Consider the following 21791-nt stretch of genomic DNA (forward strand, 5'->3'; position numbering starts at 1 on the left):
CACCCAGGAAGGCAGAGAGACAGGAGAGCCAATGTGTGCAAAAAATAACAACACTCCTGTCTGTGATAGAGTGATCCAACATTCTCTGGGAGTTGGAGGAAGGCCACTCAATCCATCTCAGAAATGAGAATGGATAAAGGCTCCCCAGAGCAAGAGACAGGAGCTGAGTCTTGGGAGGCCAGAGTAAAGAGAGCACATATGCTTTGCAGATACAAAATGGGGTGTTTGGTCATCCCATTGCAATATGGGATGTTGCAATCCAACTCTTGGACTGTTGCGATCCAAGAATCCATGTAAAATGGACACTGGAACTCACTGTTCCATTCACATCATTCCATCCATCCTCCATCCACATGCACCCAGAGATCTATCAGCTGGGGTCCTTCACCTGAGGGCTCACTCTTGGCCAATGCACAGGGCAGGTCCGAGTGCCCTCAGCTAGCGACAATGGGAGGTGGAGGACAAATGGCCCAGCTCCCTTGCCCCTCAGTAGCAATTACTCTGTGGTTCAAGTCTAGAGGTCTCCAATGGGATTGAGCCCCCTATCGTCCAAAGTGGAAACTTCTTGAGAAGGTACCAGTTCTTTCTTGGCTATCCTCTCTTCCAGCCTTACTTCTTCATTCCTTTGCTGTGTTTCCTGTGATCTCCTCCCAAATAAATCATTTGCACTCAAATCCCTGCCTCAGGATCTAATTCTAGGGAAGCCCAACCCTAGAAACAAGCGAAGAGAGGAGAAGCTCACTTACCAGGGTGGGAGAGTAACTAGGGAGAAGCAACCCCCTAAAGAAGGTGGGCCTAGGGGGTCAAGCCAGACTGTCCAAGCCCCGGACCCATGACAGCAGAAGAACGGTTGGCCCAGTTCTGGAAGAGTGCCCGCAGCAGTGGGAAATCCAGATGGCAGTGTAGACTTGGGAACCATACTGGATAGGGGCTTCTTGGAGATTGAAGGCTAGCGTGATGGGAACTTGGCTAGCAAGCTGAAGTGTGGGGACAGCGGCTTCAGCCATAGGGAAGGAATTGGAGAGGACAGAGCAGAATCCAAGACCACATCGTGGGCTGACATTAAGGGCAAACACAAGGACAAAGGGGCCTGGTTCACAGATACCAGAAGGAAGAATTTCAGTGGAAACCCATTTATAGACTTGGCCCTTGGGTGAAGGGAGGGCTCCCAGGACACTGCTGGCCCCACAGATTATGGCAACAAAGGGAGACTCTCAGGAGCAAGTAGGGAGTCTGAGCCAGGGATCCTGGGTATGAGTCAGTGAGTTTGTTTTTCAGGACTTCCCATACTGGGGAGCAGCAGGCTCTGGAAGGATAGTGGGCTTTGCTCAGAGGTGGGATCATGAGGGAAGGAGGGAGTCTCATTGCCAGGCGGGAACAGGGAAAACAAATGCCAGCCAGCCAGCGCTTTTCATTGAAATGGGGAACATTCTGACTATGCAAGCGAGAGAGAGAGAAAAGCTAATAGATATTTAGCAACCTTGAGTATACTTAAGATAGTGGGCTGATTATCTTTTCTTCTGCCACTACACGCCCCCATAGTATTGTCACGGAAAGGGGAAGATTGTGGCTCTAAGAAATCATTTCCTTAATTACAAAATAATTTGTTTTGCTTTATTCGCCTTATCATTTCCTTCCCCTTCACTAATTTATTTAGCTCTTTATTGAAATATGATACACATGCAGGGTGCAAATATAATACACATGCAGAGTGCACAAAAAAAAGAGGGTGCAAATCCGAAGAGTGCTGCTAACGAATTTTCATGACGGGAAAGGGGTGAACCAGAAGCCAGATCAAGGAACAGAGTGTACTGGCCTCCGCAGAATCCCACCTCATGCTCCCTTCTGCTCGTTATCCCACAGGGCCACCCATATCTTGACTTCTATCATCAGAGATTAACTTGGCCTGTTTTGCCCTTTATAAACATGGAGTCCTACTTTCCCTCAGCATTAGGTTGTGAGATATATCTGTCTGGTTGGGTGTAATTGTAGTTCATTCATTCCCATTGGTATTGCAGAATGTGAATAAACCACAATTTATTCTCCATTCTACTGTTGAGGGTCACCTGGCAAGTTTCCATCATGGGACTATTACAAATAATGCTGCTCTGAACATTCTAGCACTTATTTTTCGCTGAACACATGTACACATTTCTTTAGGTATACATGTGCAGGTACAATTGCTGGATTATAGACCATGCATATATTCAACTTGAGTAGATGCTGCCAATAGTTTCCCACTCCCACCAGTATGTGAGAATTCCCAGTGTGCCTTATCCTTACCGACACTTGGGATTTTCCATCTTTTTCACTGTATTTATTCAGGTGGGTACGTAGTGGTATCCTATTATATTTTATAAGTTTGCATTTCTTATTGACCATTTGTATTTTCCCCTTTGTGAAGTGTCCACGTCTTGGCCATCTGTCTATTTTGTGGTCTGTCTCCTTCTTGTTGCATTATGGGGCTCTTTAGACGTATCATTGGCATGTCTTTGTTGGCTAGGGGCCTTGAGTCGTGCTGGATCATCTAACAATATGATTTAGGGAACAGGCTGACCACAAGGATAGGGTGAGGCTTTGATTCTGGGTATCAGTTGACCTAGAAATGGAGATCAGCTACTTGGGCAACCGAGCAATCAGCCTGTGTGATGGAGCACACCCAAAAAACGTTCCGAACGCTGAGGCTCCAGCGACCTTCCCCATTGAAAATCCTGCCTGAGGGCGGGCCACGGTGGCTCAGCAGGCAAGGACGCTTGCCTGCCATGCCAGAGGACCCGGGTTCGATCCCTGGTGCCTGCCCATGTAAAAAAAAAAAAAAAAAAAAAAATCCTGCCTGAGTATTGCCCCACACTGATACCAGACAACTAGGCCAGGACTCCCTGGGAGAGGACAGTGGAACTACCCATTTAGGGCTTTCCCACGCTCTGCCCCCCTGGGCTTCTTCCCTTAGGCGATCTTAACCGCTATCCTTTCCCCTTAGGAAACAGTGAGTCTTACAGCTTTCGGGAGTTCCGTGAGTCCTTTTAGTGAATGATCCCAAACCTGAGGGTGGTTTGGGGAACCCCAAAGTTGCAGCAAGAGCAGTTTTGTATGGACTGCACCCTCCACCTTGCAGTTAGTCTCAATTGTCCGCAGATGTATTACAAAAACCTTCTCCCACCCTACGGATTGCCTTTTTGCTCTCTCTTATTGGTGTTTTCTAATGAACAAAAGTTCCAACGTTCAGTGTGATCCAATTTATCAACTCTCCCCTCTATGGTCAGTGTTTATTGTGTTCTGTTTATGAAACATTTGGATCCTGACACACCGGAACCCTTCAGGAAAGTAGAAACCGGTGGGTTTCTGTACAGAGGTGGCCTGTAAGACGGTGTGGGGTGAACTGAAGGCATGGGGTGGGGGTGGGGGGTTAGCCGAAAGAAGAAGACATTCTGGGCAGGGTGAGACTCGCTGTGGCAGGCGCCATTGGAGCCTTGCTCATATCCCCTTGGCATTTACTTCCAGAAGTCAAAGGCTGCGGCTCTATGGATGGTTTTTCCCCTGCTCAGAGAGGGACATAGGACAAGCCAGCTGCATGGGCCAGAGCCTCAACCAACGTCAGGCAGGGAGCTGAAGGTCAAGACTCCCGCTTCCTTACTGCCCAGTTGTGCTGACTCCAACGCTGCCTGCACCTCCCCCACACCTGCCCGGTGGGATGCCAGCTGCCCATGCTGGTAACCTGCTTGAAAAGGCACCTGTCTGACACACCCCCTTCCCTGCCTCCCTGCATTCAGACCCGACCCTCCTGGAATCATCTCCCCGACAAGGCACTTGCACTGGAAGAGAGCTCTTGTAGCCACTCAAAGCCAGCTTCTCGGGGAACCCAAACCAGAACAATGATCTTCAAACCTGTCTCGATTTCCTTATCTTCCCAGAGAAGCGAAGAGAAGTTAGGCATTTTGGGTAGAACTGACAAAGGAGCCAGAAGCAATGTGCGCTGGTCTGAAAGGATGTATGTCCCCTAGAAAAGCCATGTTTTAATTTAAATCCCATTTCATAAAGGCAGAATAATCCCTATTCAATACTGTATGTTTGAAACAGTAATCAGATCATCTCCCTGGATGATGTGATTTAGTCAAGAGTGGCTGTTAAACTGGATTAGGTGATGACATGTCTCCACCCATTTGGATGGGTCTTGATTGGTTTATTGGAGTCCTATAAAAGAGGAAACATTTTGGAGAATGAAGGAGATTCAGAGAGAGCAAAACAGAATGATGTAGCCACGAGAAGCAGAGTCCACCAGCCAGCAACCTTTGGAGATGAAGAAGGAAGATGCCTCCTGGGGAGCTTCATAAACAGGAAGCCAGGAGAGAAGAAGCTAGCAGATGACGCCGTGTTCGCCATGTGTCCTTCCAGCCTAGAGAGAAACCCTGACAGTGTTCGCCATGTGCCCTTCCACTTGAGAGAGAAGCCCTGAACTTCATCGGCCTTCTTGAACCAAGATATCTTCCCCTGGATGCCTTAGATTGGACATTTCTATAGACTTGTTTTAATTGGGACATTTTCTCGGCCTCAGAACTGTAAACTAGCAACTCATTAAATTCCTCTTTTTAAAAGCCATTCTGTTTCTGGTATATTGCATTCTGGCAGCTAGCAAACTAGAACAAATGGGAATGTTGGTTTCAGCCAAAGGTTGAGAATGGCTCCATCACGGTCTGAGCTGTTAGTTTGGGATGGCTTAGATGGGGAGTTTCCCATCAGGCAAAATGTTTGACATGGCCTGCATGACTAAGGGGGACTGAAATAATTGAGCCAGATGATGTTTAAGGTCCCATCTGGCCCTGAAAGATTCTCTGGTTCTATATGGCCAGTGGTCATTTCATACCTCAAACTCAGATTTTTTATATAACCTCGGGTAAATGGGGGGTGGGTGGTAATGCTAGAAACAGGGTCAAGAAACAAGGAGGAGAGAGCCCTGTTCTGCCCCTCCCTAAGATGCCCGGGGCAAAAGTCTCTGCCCTTTTTCTAGAACTCTGTTTCTCCACTTTTAGCCAAATCTGGCTGAAATATAGATTTCTGGGTCCCCTTACTCAGAAAGCCTGTCCTAGGCAGTCTACAGCCGGGTCAGGAAAGATGCGTGTTTAAAGCTCTGCTGACTCTGCCGACCCGCCAGGTTTGGGAACCTCTAAGCCCGGTGAGAAGTCTCTATGTGTCCCCAACCAGCGGGCATGGTGTCGGGTAACATGTGGCTCGGGAATGACACGGTCCTGGATGTACCCTTGTCCTGACATGGCTCAGACCTCACCGGGAGATTAGCAGTGTTTAAAGAGCAAACAAAACTTTGTCCAAGGGCCAGAAATCTCTCTGGAATATCCTGATTGTATTTATCAAAGAACCTTAGATCTGTTCCTTGGAACTGCTACTTCATTTCCTCTGCTTTCACTTTTTAAACAATTAAGTGTTGATTCAGCCAAAGCGCTGGGCCAGAGACTCCCAATGGGGAGCTCCCCCCACCCCCACTTCCCCCATTATTTTCCAACCGCCTTCCCCATGGTTATCAGGTCCCCTTCCACTGTTAGGTCAAAGGAGCTGGTTTTGATTTCAACCGCAAAATGATCTGGAATTCTTCAGGGACACTCAGCCTCCTACCAGGAGACGAGCTCAGTCGGGGGGTGGGGGTGGGGGATCTGGGGAGCACCTGGGAGGGCGTCAGTTTGCAGCAACACGGAGAGCGTCCCCACGGGACCCTCGGTCTTTATTCTGCATGTGTGCCTTGGGGTGGCCACACATGGGGACCCGCCCCACCTCCCTCCTAGGCTGACTGCAAGTAAGAGGAAGGGGGCACCCCAAGGTCCTCTGTGCCCTTGATTTTTAGGTGGCAGTGATGTGACCAGGTTCTGCCGCTTCCAGTACAGCCACAACTTCCTTCTCTGGAACTGGGTACAGACCTACCAATTCTCCGGGAGCAGCTGCCCCCAGCAGGCTGTGTTGTGAGTATTTCTCACTCAGATTTTCAGGGTCCCTACGGGTGGCATAATGAGATGGGTGCCGGGCAGATCCCCCCAATGCCAGAAGGAATCTTACGAGTGAGCCCGGTAACCTGGGACGTGGCCCTGCCTCCGAGCGTCAGTTTCCTGATCATGTGCCAGGCACCCTGCGCTAGGGGCTGGGGGGAAGAGATTCATGACAGCCCTTATAGAGCTTACAAGCTAGCAGAAGAAAGGACTCAACAAGGACATTTGCACAAAATAGCTCATTGCAACTGGGACGAGTGGGTGAAGGAGCCAGCGGGAGCGTGCAGGGGGCCCATGTCACCAGAGGACGCAAGCTGGCTTAGGGAACGGCTCCTTGTGGAGCTGACATTTACACTGGGACCCCAAGGATGGGTGGAAGTGGCCCAGGTGAATGGGGCAGGGAGGAGAAAAGGGCTTAGACACCCCAGGTAGAGGGAATCACAGGTGGGATAGAGCCCAGGTGGGAAGAGGCCACCTGGCAGGACGGGGTAGACAGGGCCCAGGTCAGGCAGGTCAGTAGAAAGAGAGATGACACACAGCTCATAGGGCGTCTGGCTGGTTTAAATGAGATAATATAGGCAAAGCATTTAGCGTTGTGTCTGCACATAGTAATGACCGAGGAAAGGAAACCCTAGGGGTGCAAATTCACAGCAGGGGGCCGGTGAGGGCTCCTGAGGACCCGGCCCAGGGTGCAGCAGGAGCTCCAGGAACCAGCCTGAATCATCATTCTGAGACGGAGTTACAGGTGGGAAAGAGGTCATTCAAATACCTAAATAGGGAGGGGGAGCACCCTGGGGCTCTCATGCCTTGGGGTTCTCTTTCCAACCTCCTTTAGCTTCCTGTAGCTTTCAAGATATCAACAACTGACAATTCACTGGAGAAGCCCCTTGAGTTGGGATCAGAACTGAAGCTCTGACCTTGAGCAAGGCAATTTTCTTATTCCTAAAAGGAAGGAATTGGGTGTGGTGACCTGTGAGGCCCTGCATATGGGCCCATGTGTTCACCCCCAGGGCTCCCTCCCTTTCTTCGTCCTCAGTAGCCCACCCACCACTGGACCCTGCAGGGGCTGGAGGAACCCAAGGTGGTCCTGAGAAACTGGGCCAATGTGGGAGTCTGGGAGTCTGGGAGAAGAGGTGGGCTCCCTTAGACTCAGTCTCACCGCTGACTCCCCAGCACGAGGCCTGGCACATAGTAAGTGCTCAGTGAGTATCTGCTCTGCTGATCGAATGACCAAATGAGCTTGAGATTGTGCAGAAAACAAGCATCCTCCCTGGTTAGCTGGTTTTAATGCAGAGCGATTCATTAGGGAACACGGATGTGGGACTCGATCCGTTGGGGACAGGATTGGGGTGGATTTGCTCCAGCAGCAATGTGAGAACCACTCTGCGGCCAGAGTCCAAGGGAGCGGTTTCCCTGGAAGTGGAGGAGGGAGGGAAGTGGAGGAGGGGGCAGGAGGCCACGGTGAGAGTAGGTTCTAGAAGAGGAGCAGTAACTCACACCCAAGGGGGACCCAAAATCGCACCTACCCACCACCACTCTCTGACTGCTTTCCCCTTCCCCGCTCCCCTTCCCACATCATCTTCATCATCTCCCTCCCACTCGTGCATCACCTTCCAGCTTACAGAGCCCTCCAGTTCTCACTGCAGCCTTCAGGGAAAAGCAGGATTGATTTTTTAAACATGTTTTTATTGATAAATCTTAACCTATAAACAAACATTCTTAACATACAAACATTCCATACATGGTGTGCCATCGATGGCTCATAATATCATCACATACTTGTGTATTCATCACCATGATCATTTTTTGACCATTTGCATCACTCCAGAAACAGGAATAAGAAGAAAAAAAGAAAAAACTCATGCATACCATACCCCTTAACCCTCCCTCTCCTTGGTCGCTAGTATTTCCATCTACCTAATTTATTTTAACCTTTGTTGCCCCATTATCTGTTTATTTTTATTCATATTTTTTTACACATCTGACCATACCCTAGATAAAAGGAGCATCAGACACAAGATTTTTACAATCATACGGTGTCATTGTAAAAGCCATATCATTGTACACTCATCTTCAAGAAACAAGGCTACTGGAACACAGCTCTACAGTTTCAGGTACTTCCCTCCAGCCTCTCCAATACACCATAAACTAAAAAGGGATATCTATATAATGCGTAAAAATAACCTCCAGGATAATCTCTTGACTCCATTTGAAATCTATTAGCCACTGGCACTTTATCTTGTCTCATTTCTCTTTTCCCCCTTTTGGTCAAGAAGGCTCTCTCAATCCCTTGATGCCAGGTCCTGGCTCATCCCAGGATTTCTGTCCCACGTTGTCAGGGACATTTACACCCCTGGGAGTCATGTCCCACATAAAAGGGGAGGGCAGTGAGTTCACTTGCCATGTCAGCTTAGAGAGAGAGGCCATATCTGAGCAACAACAGAGGTTCTCCGGGGGGTGACTCTTAGGCCTGATTTTAAGTAGGCTTAGCCTGTCCTTTGCCGGAATAAGTTTCATAGGGGCAAACCCCAAGATCGAGGTCTCAGCCTATTGATTTGGTTGTTTGCACTGCTTACTAGAATATCAGAAATTTTCCTGATGGGGAAGTTGACTACTTCCTCCTTTCTCCTCAGTGCCCCGAGAGACCTTGCAAATATTTCTTTATTCACTGCCCAAGTTACTCTGGGATATATCAGGGCATCATACTACTGTGGACAAACTAACAAAATCTCATACTCTATTCAAGATTCCACGAGGGGGTGCGACAGTAGTTCAGTGGTAGAATTCTCGTCTGCCACGTGGGAGACCCGGGTTCAATTCCAGCCCAGCCCATGCACTCCCCCCCCCCCAAAAGCAAGCAAACAAACAAGAAACCAAACAAACAAAGCTTCAACAAATGGTGCTGCAATAACGGGATACTCACAAGGAAAAAGAATGAAATGTGACCCCCGCCATACAGCATACAAAAAAAAAAAAAAAAAGATTCCATGTACTCATCTTGTTCAATTTGACTCACCATACAAGTTAAATTAGGGCATGCACTATCCAAAATATAAATTTTGCATCAAACAATCATCTCTTGCTTTGGTCTCACACAGAAGTTGAAGTTTTAAAATACGGACCATATCATCCTTTACCCAGGCAGGGCTGATTTGATTTTCTCTGCTTGCAGCCAAGGAAGTGGCAAGGACACCTGAAAGGTTAAGCCAGTTGTCCTATACCTCCCAGTTAGTCAGGGCAAAAGGGAGGGATTAGTACCCATGAGTCTAGACTCCTAGTCCAGTGCTCATCCCATCTGTCGCACCTGCTGGTGCAAGGCTTAATCAGTTATCAACTGCTGCATAACAAACCACCCCAAACCATAGTGGCTTAAAACAACCATCAGAGCCCCTGCCTTGGCATCGGTGGCTCCCTGGGCAGGAAGTCCCTGTACAGTGGTCAACTCTCCTGCTGGCACCAGAGCAGCGGCTGCTGCAGCCCCCTATCAGCAGGTGCTTTCGTAGGAGAAGCCTTCAGGAGAGCTGCCTTTTGAAGCTTCTTGGCTTCAGGCTTAATTATTCTGTTCCTCATTTTCTTTTCCTTCATGACTTTTATAACAGTCAAAGTCTGTCATCTTTTGGCTTTCCTTTCAGACTTCACTCTTCTTGGCCCCTCTTGGGGCTGCCCATTTAGTATCATCTCTGCCTTCTGCCAGGCTTGTGGGACATACTTCTGGCTGCCTGGGTAGGGTCTGGAGGGCGAAGTCTGAGAGCTGCATGCATTTGAAAGGCATGGCTTATCTTCTGACTTGAGTGCAAGGTCCAGTGACCAAAGCCCTTTCTGATCTATGACACCAACAATTACAACGAGCTTCCTGCCATGAGGCCCAGACGCCATCCAGTCAACCTCCACGAAGCACCTGATACCACGTCGGTAAGACAGCCCACCCGACAGCACGCCCCAAGACCCCCACTCTTTTTTTTTTTTTAACTTTTTTTTATTGTGAAACATATCATATATTCAAAAAAGTGATACATTTCAAAAGACATCGTAACAAGTAGCTATAGACCAGATTTCAGAGTTTGGTAGGGGTTACAGTTCCACAGTTTCAGGTTTTACCTTCTCGCTGCTCCAAGACGCTGGAGATTGAATGAAATATCAATATAATGATTCGGCAATCATACTCGTCTGTTAAACCCGATCTCCTCTGTTATAGCTCCTCCTTCTCCTTTGATCCTTCTCCCAATCTTTAGGGGTATTTTGGGCTATGTCCATTTAACTCTTTCATGTTGGAAAGGGGTGTCGATAATATGGGATAAGGAGATGGAACTAGCTGACATTCTTGGAGAGGCTGGCCCCTCTGGGTTTCAGGACTTATCTGGCCTAGGAACCCTCTGGAGGTTGTAGGTTTCTGGAATTTAATCTTACTGGGTGAAAGTTTTGTACCCTCTCAGATAAATCTCTAGGTGTTCTTTAGGGTTGGCAGCAATGGTTTTGGTTGGGGCGGGACAAAGCCTGGTCATCAGCAATATCTACCCGAAGCTAGTGTAAGAGTAGCCTCTCGACTCTGTTTGAACTCTCTCAGCCACTGATGTCTTATTTTGTTACATTCCTTTTCCTCCTTTTTGGTCAGGATGGCATTGTCGATGCCAGAGTGCCAGGGCCAGGCTCATCCCTGGGAGTCATGTCCCACGTGGCCAGGGGGAGGCTTTCACCCCTGGGTAAGACCCTCCTCCCCTTAATGAGTTCACAACTTGGGAGGGAAAATGGAGTCATCTATAAGCAACCAGCATGAACAATCAGAATAATGTGGTTCAAAAATTCTCATGTTCATAGAGGTGACGGTATGACTCTGTGAATATACTAAAAACTGTTGAGCCGTAAGCACAGTTTAAACGGGGGAATGGCACGGTGTGTGAATTGTACCTCCATAAAGCTGCTATGTAATAATATATCTAAGTGTTAAGGGGCCTGGTGCAGATTCTGTGCAATGCACTAGAGCGGCTGGACATTGCTTCATGGGGGAGTTGAGGTGCGGCTCTGGAAGCTTGGCTCACATTTGGAGAGTGGAAAACTAGGGTCGTGGAGAGGAGGGAGGGCAAGGCCCAGGAGAACGGGGAGCAGGGATGGCGTGACAGGAGTGTGGCAAGGGGAAAAGCTCCCCTTCCAGAATTTTCCCTCCCTGCCCAGCCCTTCCTAGGAGGCACACGGACTCAGTTCGACTGTCAGTGTCTCTCTCCAACAGATTCACTAACAGGAGAGGCCAGAAAGTCTGCGTACATCGAAGGAAAAATGGATGCAAAGATGCATTTCTTTACTGAGAACCCAGCCACGGAGACCCTGCCAGACTTTCAGCCCAAGCCCACCTGCACCCACCCTCGGTCCCACTGCCCCGGCAGAGCCTGAGAACCAGCATTTACAGGAGGCCCTGTGGCCTGGTGGGGAGGAGAGGGCATTTTCCACCAGTATTCTTCAATAAAGTTTTTTATAAAGATTGGGCTTGGTAATAGACATTCTTGGTCAACAAAACCTGAGTTTTCCTCAAGGAAAGAGAGCGAGTTGCCGAGCTAATCCCCCGTGTGGAACTCTGCCTTGTGGTTTTATTGGTCTGTGCATAAAAGCAAGGACAAATTTAACGCATTTTGGGAAAATCCCCGTCAAATATCTTAATGTTATTTGGAGAAATAAGTTCAAGTTATTTGGAAAGTTAAATTCTGTGAAACACCTCATACACTGCCCTGTCTTTTGCCCATTTTCTAATTAGATTGTTTTTACTGTTGAGTTTTCAGAGTTCTTTACATATTCCAGATATGGGTAAAGGCATGTATACGATAAAGGTTTGCAAGTATTTCTCTCTGTCTGTAGCATGCATTTTCATCCTTTTAACAGGGTCTTTCGCAGAATAAAAGTGTAATTTTGATGAAGTCCAGTTTACCAGTTTTTATCTTTTATGGATTTTGTGCTTTGGGAATTATGCCTAAGAACTCTTCACCGAGCCCCAGCTTCCAACAATGCTCTCCTGTGTTTTCTTCTAAATGTTCTATAGTTTTACATTTAAATCTATGATGCATTTTGAGTTAGTTTTTGTATAAGGTGTGAAGTTCAGGTTGAGGTTCATGCAGAGAGCCTTGTCTATGGAGATCCAATTCCTCTACAACCACTTGTTGAAAAGATTACCCTTCCTCCATTGAACTGCATTTACACTTCTGTCAAAAATCAGTTGGCTACTTAGAGGTTACCAGAGATGAGGGGAAGGGAGAGTTTTTGTCTGGTGGATGCAGAGTGTTCATGCAAAATAAAATAAAACAAAATAAAATGCACGCAGAAGCTCTGAAACATTTATGAAACATGGAAGAATGAAAGAAATGCATATGAGCTAATGAAATTATTAAAGTTTTCAGCATCATACATGAAATATAGCAAAGCACTTAAAAAGAAGTAGCTGCCCCCCACCAAATAAAGACAAAACCATACACCATGTGAGATGGTGAAGAATGCTAGGAAGATAATAAAGAAGGATAAAGGGATGGAGAATGATGGTGGTATTTATTAAATTAAGTGGCCAGGAAGTCTTTTCTGATAAGATGGTGATTGATAAATCAAGCTCGGTAAGAATTTGAAGCCTGAATTCAGGAAGCCTCTGGCAAACTCTGCCACTTTCTGACTGTGTGATTTTGTATGCAGTGACTAACTTCTCTGAGCTTAATATGTAAAATTCAGAGAGGATGGGGGAAATGCATTGGAAACAATAGTTTTTATTGTGGTTAATGAATGTAATTTCATTGTATTAAGAATTTTATGAGAATGGCCATTATCAACAAAACAGAAAATGACAAGTGCTGGAGAGGATGCGGTGAAAGAGGCACACTTATCCACTGTTGGTGGGAATGTCAAAGGGTGCAACCACTGTGGAAGGCAGTTTGGAGGTTCCTCAAAAAGCTGAATATAGAATTGCCATACGACCCAGCAATACCATTGCTGGGAATCTACTCAAAGGAATTAAGGGCAAAAACTCAAACGGACATTTGCACACCAATGTTTATAGCAGCGTTATTTACAATTGCAAAGAGATGGAAACAGCCAAAATGTCCATCAATAGATGAGTGGCTAAACAAACTGTGGTATATACATACGATGGAATATTATGCAGCTTTAAGACAGGATAAAATTATGAAGCATGTAATAACATGGATGGACCTAGAGAACATTATGCTGAGTGAGTCTAGCCAAAAACTAAAAGACAAATACTGTATGGTCCCAATGATGTGAATCGACATTCGAGAATAAACTTGGAATATGTCATTGGTAACAGAGTTCAGCAGGAGTTAGAAACAGGGTAAGATAATGGGTAATTGGAGCTGATGGGATACAGACTGTGCAACAGGACTAGATACAAAAACTCAAAAATGGACAGCACAATAATACCTAATTGTAAAGTAATCATGTTAAAACACTGAATGAAGCTGCATCCGAGCTATAGGTTTTTGTTTTGTTTTGTTTTGTTCTTACTATTATTACTTTTATTTTTTTTCTCTATATTAACATTCTATATCTTTTTCTGTTGTGTTGCTAGTTCTTCTAAACCGATGCAAATGTACTAAGAAACGATGATCATGCATCTATGTGATGATGTTAAGAATTACTGATTGCATATGTAGAATGGTATGATTTCTAAATGTTGGGTTAATTTCTTTTTTTACGTCAATTAATAAAAAAAAAAAAGAATTTTATGTATGCTACCATAACCTCCCTATTCCCCAAGGAAGAAACATTCCAATTCACTGAACAGGCTCTTGGCATTTGTAATTAGGAATGGGGAAAAAAATCAGTTGGCCAAAATCTGTTGTGTGGATTATTTCTGAGTTCTCTCTTCTGCTTCATTGATCCGTGCATCTATCCCTCTGCCAATACAACAGTCCAATCACTGTAGCTGATTGCTATATTGTCTTGAAATCCTCACACTTTATTCTCCTTTTCCAAAGCTGTTTTAATAATTTGAGTTTCTTTGTCTTCCCATACAAATGTTAGAATAGTTTTGTTTATAGCTACAAAATATCGTGCTGAGACTCGATCACAATTGCAGTAAACCTGCATCTCACACTGAAGAGAACTGACATCTTTATGATGTTGAGTGGAGAGAACAAGTGCCTCCATTTATTTAGACCTTCTTTGATTTCTTTCATCTGTCTTTTGCAGTTTTCAGCATACAAGCCCTGCAGGTGTTTCGTTAGATTTACACCTAAGCATTTTTTTTTTTGAGTGATTGTAAATAATACCGTATTTTAAAATTCAGTTCCCATGTGTTCATTGCTAGTGTATAGAAATCCAATTCATTTAAAAGTTGTTATTGAGATATAATTCATACAGCATGAAGTTCTCTGCTTTAAAATGTATGGTTAAGTGGGATTTTTTTTAGCACTATTCACAGAGTTGTGCAACCATCATCATTATCTGATTCTAAAACATTTCATCACCCCATTAGCAGTCATTTCCTATTTTCCCCTCCCCTCAGCCTCTGGCAAGCACTAATCTACTTTCAGTCTGTATCGATTTGCTTATTCTAAGTATCTCATATAAATGGAATTATGCAACATGCGGTGCTCTGTGTCTTCTTTCACTTAGCATAATGTTTTCAGGATCCATCTATGTTGGAACGTAGGAGAACTTCATTCCTTTCACTGTCAAATAATATTCCATTGTGTGAATAGACCACATTTTGTCTATGCATTCATCAGTTGATGGACGTTTGAGCCTGTGCTGGTTTGAAAGGATGTATGCCCCCTAGAAAAGCCATGTTTTAATATAAATCCATTTCATAAAGGTAGAATAATCCCTATTCAATACCGTATGTCTGAAACTGTAATCAGATCATCTCCCTGGATGATGTGATTTAGTCAAGAGTGGTTGTTAAACTAGATGAGGTGATGACATGTCTCCACCCATTTGGGTGGGTCTTGATTTGTTTATTGGGGTCCTATGAAAGAGGAAACGTTTTGGAGAATGAGAGATTCAGAGAGAGCAGCACCACAAAGCAGAGAGTCCACGAGCCAGTGACCTTTGGAGATAAAGAAGGAAAACGCCTCCTGGGGAGCTTCATGAAACCAGAAGCCAGGAGAGAAAGCTAGCGGATGACGCCGTGTTCGCCATGTGCCCTTCCAGCTGAGAGAGAAACTGACTGTGTTCACCATGTGCCTTTCCACTTAAGAAAGAAACCCTGAACTTCATCGGCCTTCTTGAACCAAGGTATCTTTCCCTGGATGCCTTTGATTGGACATTTCTATACACTTGTTTTAATTGGGACATTTTCTCGGCCTTAGAACTGTAAACGAGCAACTTATTAAGTTCCCCTTTTCAAAAGCCATTCTGTTTCCAGTATATTGCATTCTGGCAGCTAGCAAACTAGGACAGAACCATTCCCAGTTTTGGCTATTATGAATAGTGCTGCTATGAACATCCACAAAATATTTTTTGTGAACGTACGTTTTCAGTTCTCTCAGGTCTGTACCTGGAAGTGGAATTGCTGGGTCATATGGTAATTCTAGATTTAATTTTTTAAGTAATTAAAAATTACTGTTTTCTTTAAAAAAAAGCTGTTTTCCACAACAGCAGCTGCACCATTTTGCATTCCCACCAACAATGCACCAGGATTCCAATTTCTCTGCATCCCTGCCAAGCCTATTTTCTTTTTTTTTTTTCAATAATAAATCATCTTAGTGGATATTAAGTGGTGTCTCATGGCTGTTTTGATCGGCATTTCCCTAATGGCTAATGATGCCGAGTGTCTTTTCATGTGTTTATTGGCCTTTTGTATATCTTCAGAGAAAAATGCCTCTCAACACTGCTTTAGTTGTGTCTCAGAGATTGTAATATGTTGTAGTTTCACTTTCATTCAGTTCAATGTATTTTTTGAATTTCTCTTGGGACTGCCTCTTTGACCCATTAATCATTTATAAGTCTGTGGGTTCGTTTCCAAGTGTTTGGAGATCTGCCTATTATCTTTCTGATTTGATTTTTTGTGTGTGCTGTATGGTGGGCATCACATTTCATTCTTTTACCATGTGAGTATCCCGTTATTGCAGCACCATTTGTTGAAATTTTTGTTTGGTTGTTTTTTTTTTTTTTTTTGCTTGTTCGTTTGTTTTTTGGGAAATGCATGAGCCGGGAGTTGAACCTGGGTCTCTCTCATGACAGGTGAGAAATCTACCACTGAACTACCCTCGCACCCCCAATATTGATTTTGAGTTTGAATCCGCTGTGATTGGAGAATGCACTCTATATGGTTTCACTTATTTTATATTTGTTGAGGTTTGTTTTATGGCCCAGCATATGCGATATATCTTGGTTTATGTATGTTACTTGGGCACTTAAAGAGAATGCGTTTTCTGTGGTTGTTGGACAGAGGGCCCTATAACCTTTGATTAGATCCTGCTGGTTTATGATACAGCTGGGGTTTATATCCCTGCTGATTTTCTGTATAGTTGTTCTATCAATTGTTCAGACGCGGGAGGATGGTGGAAGTCTCTAACTACAATTGGAGATCTGTCTAGTTCTCCTTTTATTTCTGTTTTTGCTTCATGTATTTTGCAGCACTGTTGCTTGGGGGCAGATATACAGTTAGGGACTGCTATGTCTTCTTGGTGGATTGACACTTTTCTCATTATGTAATGTCGCTTAGTGTCCCTAGCAATTTTCTTTGCTCTGAAGTCTACTTTAACTAATATTAATACAGCCACTCCGGTTTTCTTTTGGTTACTATTTGTATGCTGTATCTTTTTTCCACCCTCTTATTGTCAGCCTACATATGTCATTATTTTTGAGGTGAGTTTCTAATAGACGACATATAGTGGGATCCCATTTTGTTTTTAATCCATGCTACCAATCTCTGCCTTTTAATTTCTGTATTTCAATCATTTACAGTGAGGACGAGTACTGGATGAAAATTTCAGCTCCTACTCTGAAAGAATGGCTAAAAGAAATTTTCTTAACAAAAAGAATGCACTAAAAGAAAGAATCTCTGAACTCTGTGACCAATGACAGAGGAGAAAAATACAGCGCTCCATCCCGCAGCCACCTGGAAGCAAAAAGACAGGAGAGATTGTAGAGAAGATGCCGGATAAGAGAACCAACTGACAACAATGGCTGTTATTACTTGGCATGAAGGAAGCACTTATTGCCGGAAGTCCAAACTTCTTAACTTAGTATCCCTGTTCTTTCAGGTGGCTTTAGATCGAGTTTCCCCAGAAACAGATCCTGAGATAAGAGCTTGTGTGCATGCAATATTTTGGGAGGTAATCTCAGGAGGCACCAGTGGGGAGTGGGGAAGTGAGATAGAGAAGGTAAGGCGTGTGGTCAAGCAAGTATCAGTGGGCAGCTGATGGAGAATCACATCACTTTGGCCCAGGCTCAGCTAGATACTTCAGGGAAGAGGGCAGGACATCCAGGTCCGCAAGACAAAGGAGGAGTTGTTGGGGTTATCAGCATGGACCACTCTTATCCGTAGTTCCACAGATCTGCCAGCAGATGGCACCATTCTCCCACATCTTTGACAGTCTCCCGCTGCTTCTTCCCTGACAAATGGCCCATTTACAGAGAAATCCGTTCTGTGCGTCTTAATCCGAGGATCTACTTGAGATTCAGGGTCCTCTGCTAGGCCCTGAGGGAGGGAGGGGCAGGGGAGGGATATGAGAAAAGGAAGGCTTAGCTCACTTTTCCGAGGGGACAGGTCCAGGGGTTAGGGGAGAGAATTTAAGCCCCAGTATCTTCATTCATAAAACAAGGAGATTGGAACGGGAGATGTTCGGGGTTCCTTTACAGCCCCTGAATTCCCTCGGTGCATCAAAGCATGCTCGGTAACAGTCTGAAAAAGAGTTCAGCATGTCCAGATGCAGGTTTCATGGAAGAGACGGAGCGGGCTCAGAAAGATGGGCAGGGCTCGGTAAATGAAGTGGAGAATCACCTACCCCAGCAAAGGCATGTCTCTCATCTTAGTCTGCATTTCTGGGCGCCTGGTCCTTTTTAATTTTATTTTAAATTTATTTATTCATTAAAAAAATTAACAAACCAAATAAAACATCAACACATACAATCAGTAATTCACAATATCACCACTTAGTTGCATATTCATCATTTCTTAGAACATTTGCATTAATTCAGAAAAAGGAATAAAAAGACAACAGAAAAAGAAATAAAACGAACACAGAAAAGAAACAAAAAAGGATTATACCTACCATACCCCTTACCCCTCACTTTCATTGATCACTAGCATTTCAAACTAAGTTTATTTTAGCATTTGTTCCCCCTATTATTTATTTTTATTCCATATGTTCTACTTGTCTGTTGACAAGGTAGATAAAAGGAGCATCAGACACAGGGTTTTCACAATCACACAGTCGCATTATATTATACAATCATCTTCAAGAAACATGGCTACTGGAACACAGCTCTACATTTTCAGGCAGTTCCCTCCAGCCTCTCCATTACATCTTGACTAACAAGATGATATCTACTTAATGCACAAGAATAACCTCCAGGATAACCTCTTGACTCTGTTTGGAATCACTCGGCCATTGACACTTTGTCTCATTTCCCTCTTCCCCCTTTTGGTCAAGAAGGCTTTCTCAATCCCTTGATGCTAAATCATCTCAGCTCATTCTAGGGTTTTTCTCAATCCCTTGATGCTGAGTCTCAGCTCATTCTAGGATTTCTGTCCCACGTTGCCAGGAAGGTCCACACCCCTGGGAGTCATGTCCCACGTAGACAGGGGGAGGGTGGTGAGTTTGCTTGTTGTGTTGGCTGGAGAGAGAGGCCACATCTGAGCAACAAAAGAGGCTCTCTTGGGGGTGACTCTTAGACTTAAATTTTAAGTAGACTTGACCTATCCCTTTTGGGGTTAAGTTTCATATGAACAAACCCCAAGACTGGGGGCTCTGCCTATAGCTTTGGTTGTCCACACTGCTTGTGAGAATATCAAGAATTCAACTTGGGGAAGTTGAATTTCTCCCCGTTCTCACCATTCCCCAAAGGGGGCTTTGCAGATACTTTTCCACTCACTGATCGAATCACTCTGGGATTCATCAGGGCATCACTCCGGACAAACCAACAACATCTCATGTCCTACCTGAGATTCCAAGTACTTATGACGTTCAATCAAACTATCTACATAAGTTATATTAGGAAATGCACTAGTCAAAATATAAATTTTGTAACAAATAAACATTTTTTGCTTTTGTCTCACACATAAGGTGACATTTTAAAATATTAATTGCCATCTATTTTCAGCACCCTGCAGTAATGACATTCCTTTGTTCTCCCTCATGCAAAAACATTTTTAAAATTTGTACATTTAGTCACTATTATTATACACTCTAGGCATTCCTAGATTATACCATCTCAATCTTTAACATCTATCTTTCTTTCTGATTTCATTTATGTCCCCAGCCCTCCCCCCTCTATCATTCTCTAATCCTTTTTTAAGCGGGACCTTCTGAAGATACTGTTAATTAAGATGTGGCCAAATTGAATCAGGGAGGCTCTTAATCCTTGTGAATGGAGACCTTAGAAAGAGGAAATTTGGATGCAGTTAGAGAAACCAGAAACCAGTAAAAGCCAGAGAGGACAGAGAGAAATCACCCTGGGATAGAAGACTGCCATCACCAGAATGTTACTGGCTGGGAGAAAGCATGGCCTGGCTGACACTTCAGCAATGGACTTGTAGCCTCTGAAACCATTGGACTTGTACCATGGGCAATAAATGTTTGCTGCGCGGTGTTTGTCACAGCCGTCCTGGCAAACTAAGAGAGTAGGAAGAGGCAATTGCACTGGTAAGGATCCTTGTCCATGCCAGGCCTGATTCTTTTCCTTTCATTCTTTTCTTCTTTCATTCCATTCAACAGCCACTCATTTGTATCCATTCTGGGCCACACACTCTACTAGACACAGTAGGCTATAAAAATGCACTCTTTCCCTGTTTCCTAGGAGTTCATGATCTAATGCAGATGACATGTCAATGTGGATGGAACAGATGGATAAGGATTGCAAAATAACTGGCGTTGATATAATACCTCGTGATTTATAAAGCACAGAATGTTGCACAATCTTGTGAGGTGGGTAAGAAGCATTATTCCCATTTTCAAAGAAACTGAGTCTCCGAGGCCTGGAGCAAACATCTGAGGTCACACATCTGTCAATGGTGACAACTCAGGTGATAACCAGGTTCTCTTAATCCACAATCTGGGTTTTGTCCACTTCCTCATGGCACTTACCCACATGACCCCATCGATCAGTTACAAGATTGCCATCTTGACCTTCCAACCAGAATATCAGGCAAACGTTCCTTTGCTCTTTACTAATTATGAAATCAACAAATCAGTTGTTCCCTTAAAGGAAATCCCGGGGCTTCTGGGGTGGTCTATGCCCCACCTCTTGGAACACTGACCCCACCTGCTGAGTCACAGGACACCGGCAGTTAGTCACCCGGAGAACTTGATCAACAAGTGGCAGCACGTGGATTCAAGACCCTGGAGATCTACGTGGTTGGTGCCCCCAGGGTGACTTCTGCGTGGGTCCCTCTGGGCTCTTTCAACTCCAAACCTTTAAATCCCAAGTTCTAGTCCTCGTTTGGGCTCGGTCAGTCCAACACCGGGGACCTTAGCTTCTTTAATCATAATACTCTTTCACATGAGCACATAACTTTAAAATGAATGAAGTGTTTCCACATCCTCCTGATCTCTTTTCATTCCTTCTGCCAATTTCGTGGTGGAAGTTTTTCCTTCAATTTACAGATCAAAAATCTAACGCTCCCAAAATTTAAGCCACCAGCTCAAGTGGCAGAGCGCCAATTCAATACCCAAGTTCTTCATTCAGTAAACGTTTAGCAAGAACCACTGGACAGCCCAATGCTATTTGATAATACAAAGGTCAGCAAATCACGGTCCCTAACTCTATGGCACTCAAATTCTAGCAAGAAACATTAACACAGTAAGACATTATCATGATGTAATGTAGTTAAGTGCTGCAGTAGAATGTTGGGGAAGGAAAGTACAGTGATTGAGTAACTTCTGTACTCCAGGCGCTGCAGAAAGAACTTCCATTACAACATCCTTTGAGAGATGTTGTCTCAGTCAGCAGAAGTTAAGTCATGCCGCAGAACAAATAACTCCCAAATCTTAGTTTATATCTCACACATACTACATTCCAACATGGGTGGGCAGGAAGCTTTGTTCATGAAGTCACTCCAAGATGCAGGCAGACTGGGGTTCCATCTCAACCATGCTTTCATGACTACAGAGGCAGGGAACACAGAGTCCAAAATCCACAGGACAGGTTGTGAAGCTGACGACTCTGATGGAGGGTCTGGACAAACTCCACAGGAGAGGCTCGCCAGCCAAAGCAGGAAGAACATGTCTCTTCTGAATCCTCCTTAAAAGGCTTCCTGTGATCAGATTAAGCATCACTCACTGCAGAAGACACTCCCCTTTGGCTGATAACAAATGGAATCAGCTGTGGATGCAGCTGATGTGATCATGATTTAATTCTATGAAATGTCCTCTTAGCAACAGACAGGCCAGCACTTGCCCAACCAGACAAACAGGTACCACCACCTGGCCAAGTTGACACATGAACCTGACCATGACACATACCATTCAACCTTATCAGATTCTGTTTTTTGGGAGTTATTTTACAACCCTGTAAGTTGGAGGTAACTGGTATACATACAGACTATGTTCTGTCCAATAAAGGCTCAACACCATCCCCTTCCTTTGTGGAAAGCCCAGTCTTGCTGCTATTTGCATACTCATTTTAATATTCCTTATGTATAATCTG

At 44.6% G+C, this 21791-nt stretch overlaps 1 protein-coding gene across 1 annotated transcript; it reads left to right on the plus strand.

The window, feature by feature from the left end:
- Window positions 1-832: 832 nt before the first annotated feature.
- CCL26 (C-C motif chemokine ligand 26) lies at window positions 833-11884 on the plus strand. Its single transcript, XM_077140280.1, is given in 5 exon segments — window positions 833-881; window positions 2951-3013; window positions 5852-5966; window positions 11215-11249; window positions 11252-11884. Coding segments are annotated over 5 exon segments (459 nt in total). The 3' UTR covers window positions 11449-11884.
- The last annotated feature ends 9907 nt before the right edge of the window (window positions 11885-21791 follow it).

This window comes from Tamandua tetradactyla, chromosome 23 (genome assembly GCF_023851605.1).
Source record: "Tamandua tetradactyla isolate mTamTet1 chromosome 23, mTamTet1.pri, whole genome shotgun sequence".
In the NCBI taxonomy this organism is placed as follows: Eukaryota; Metazoa; Chordata; class Mammalia; order Pilosa; family Myrmecophagidae; genus Tamandua; species Tamandua tetradactyla.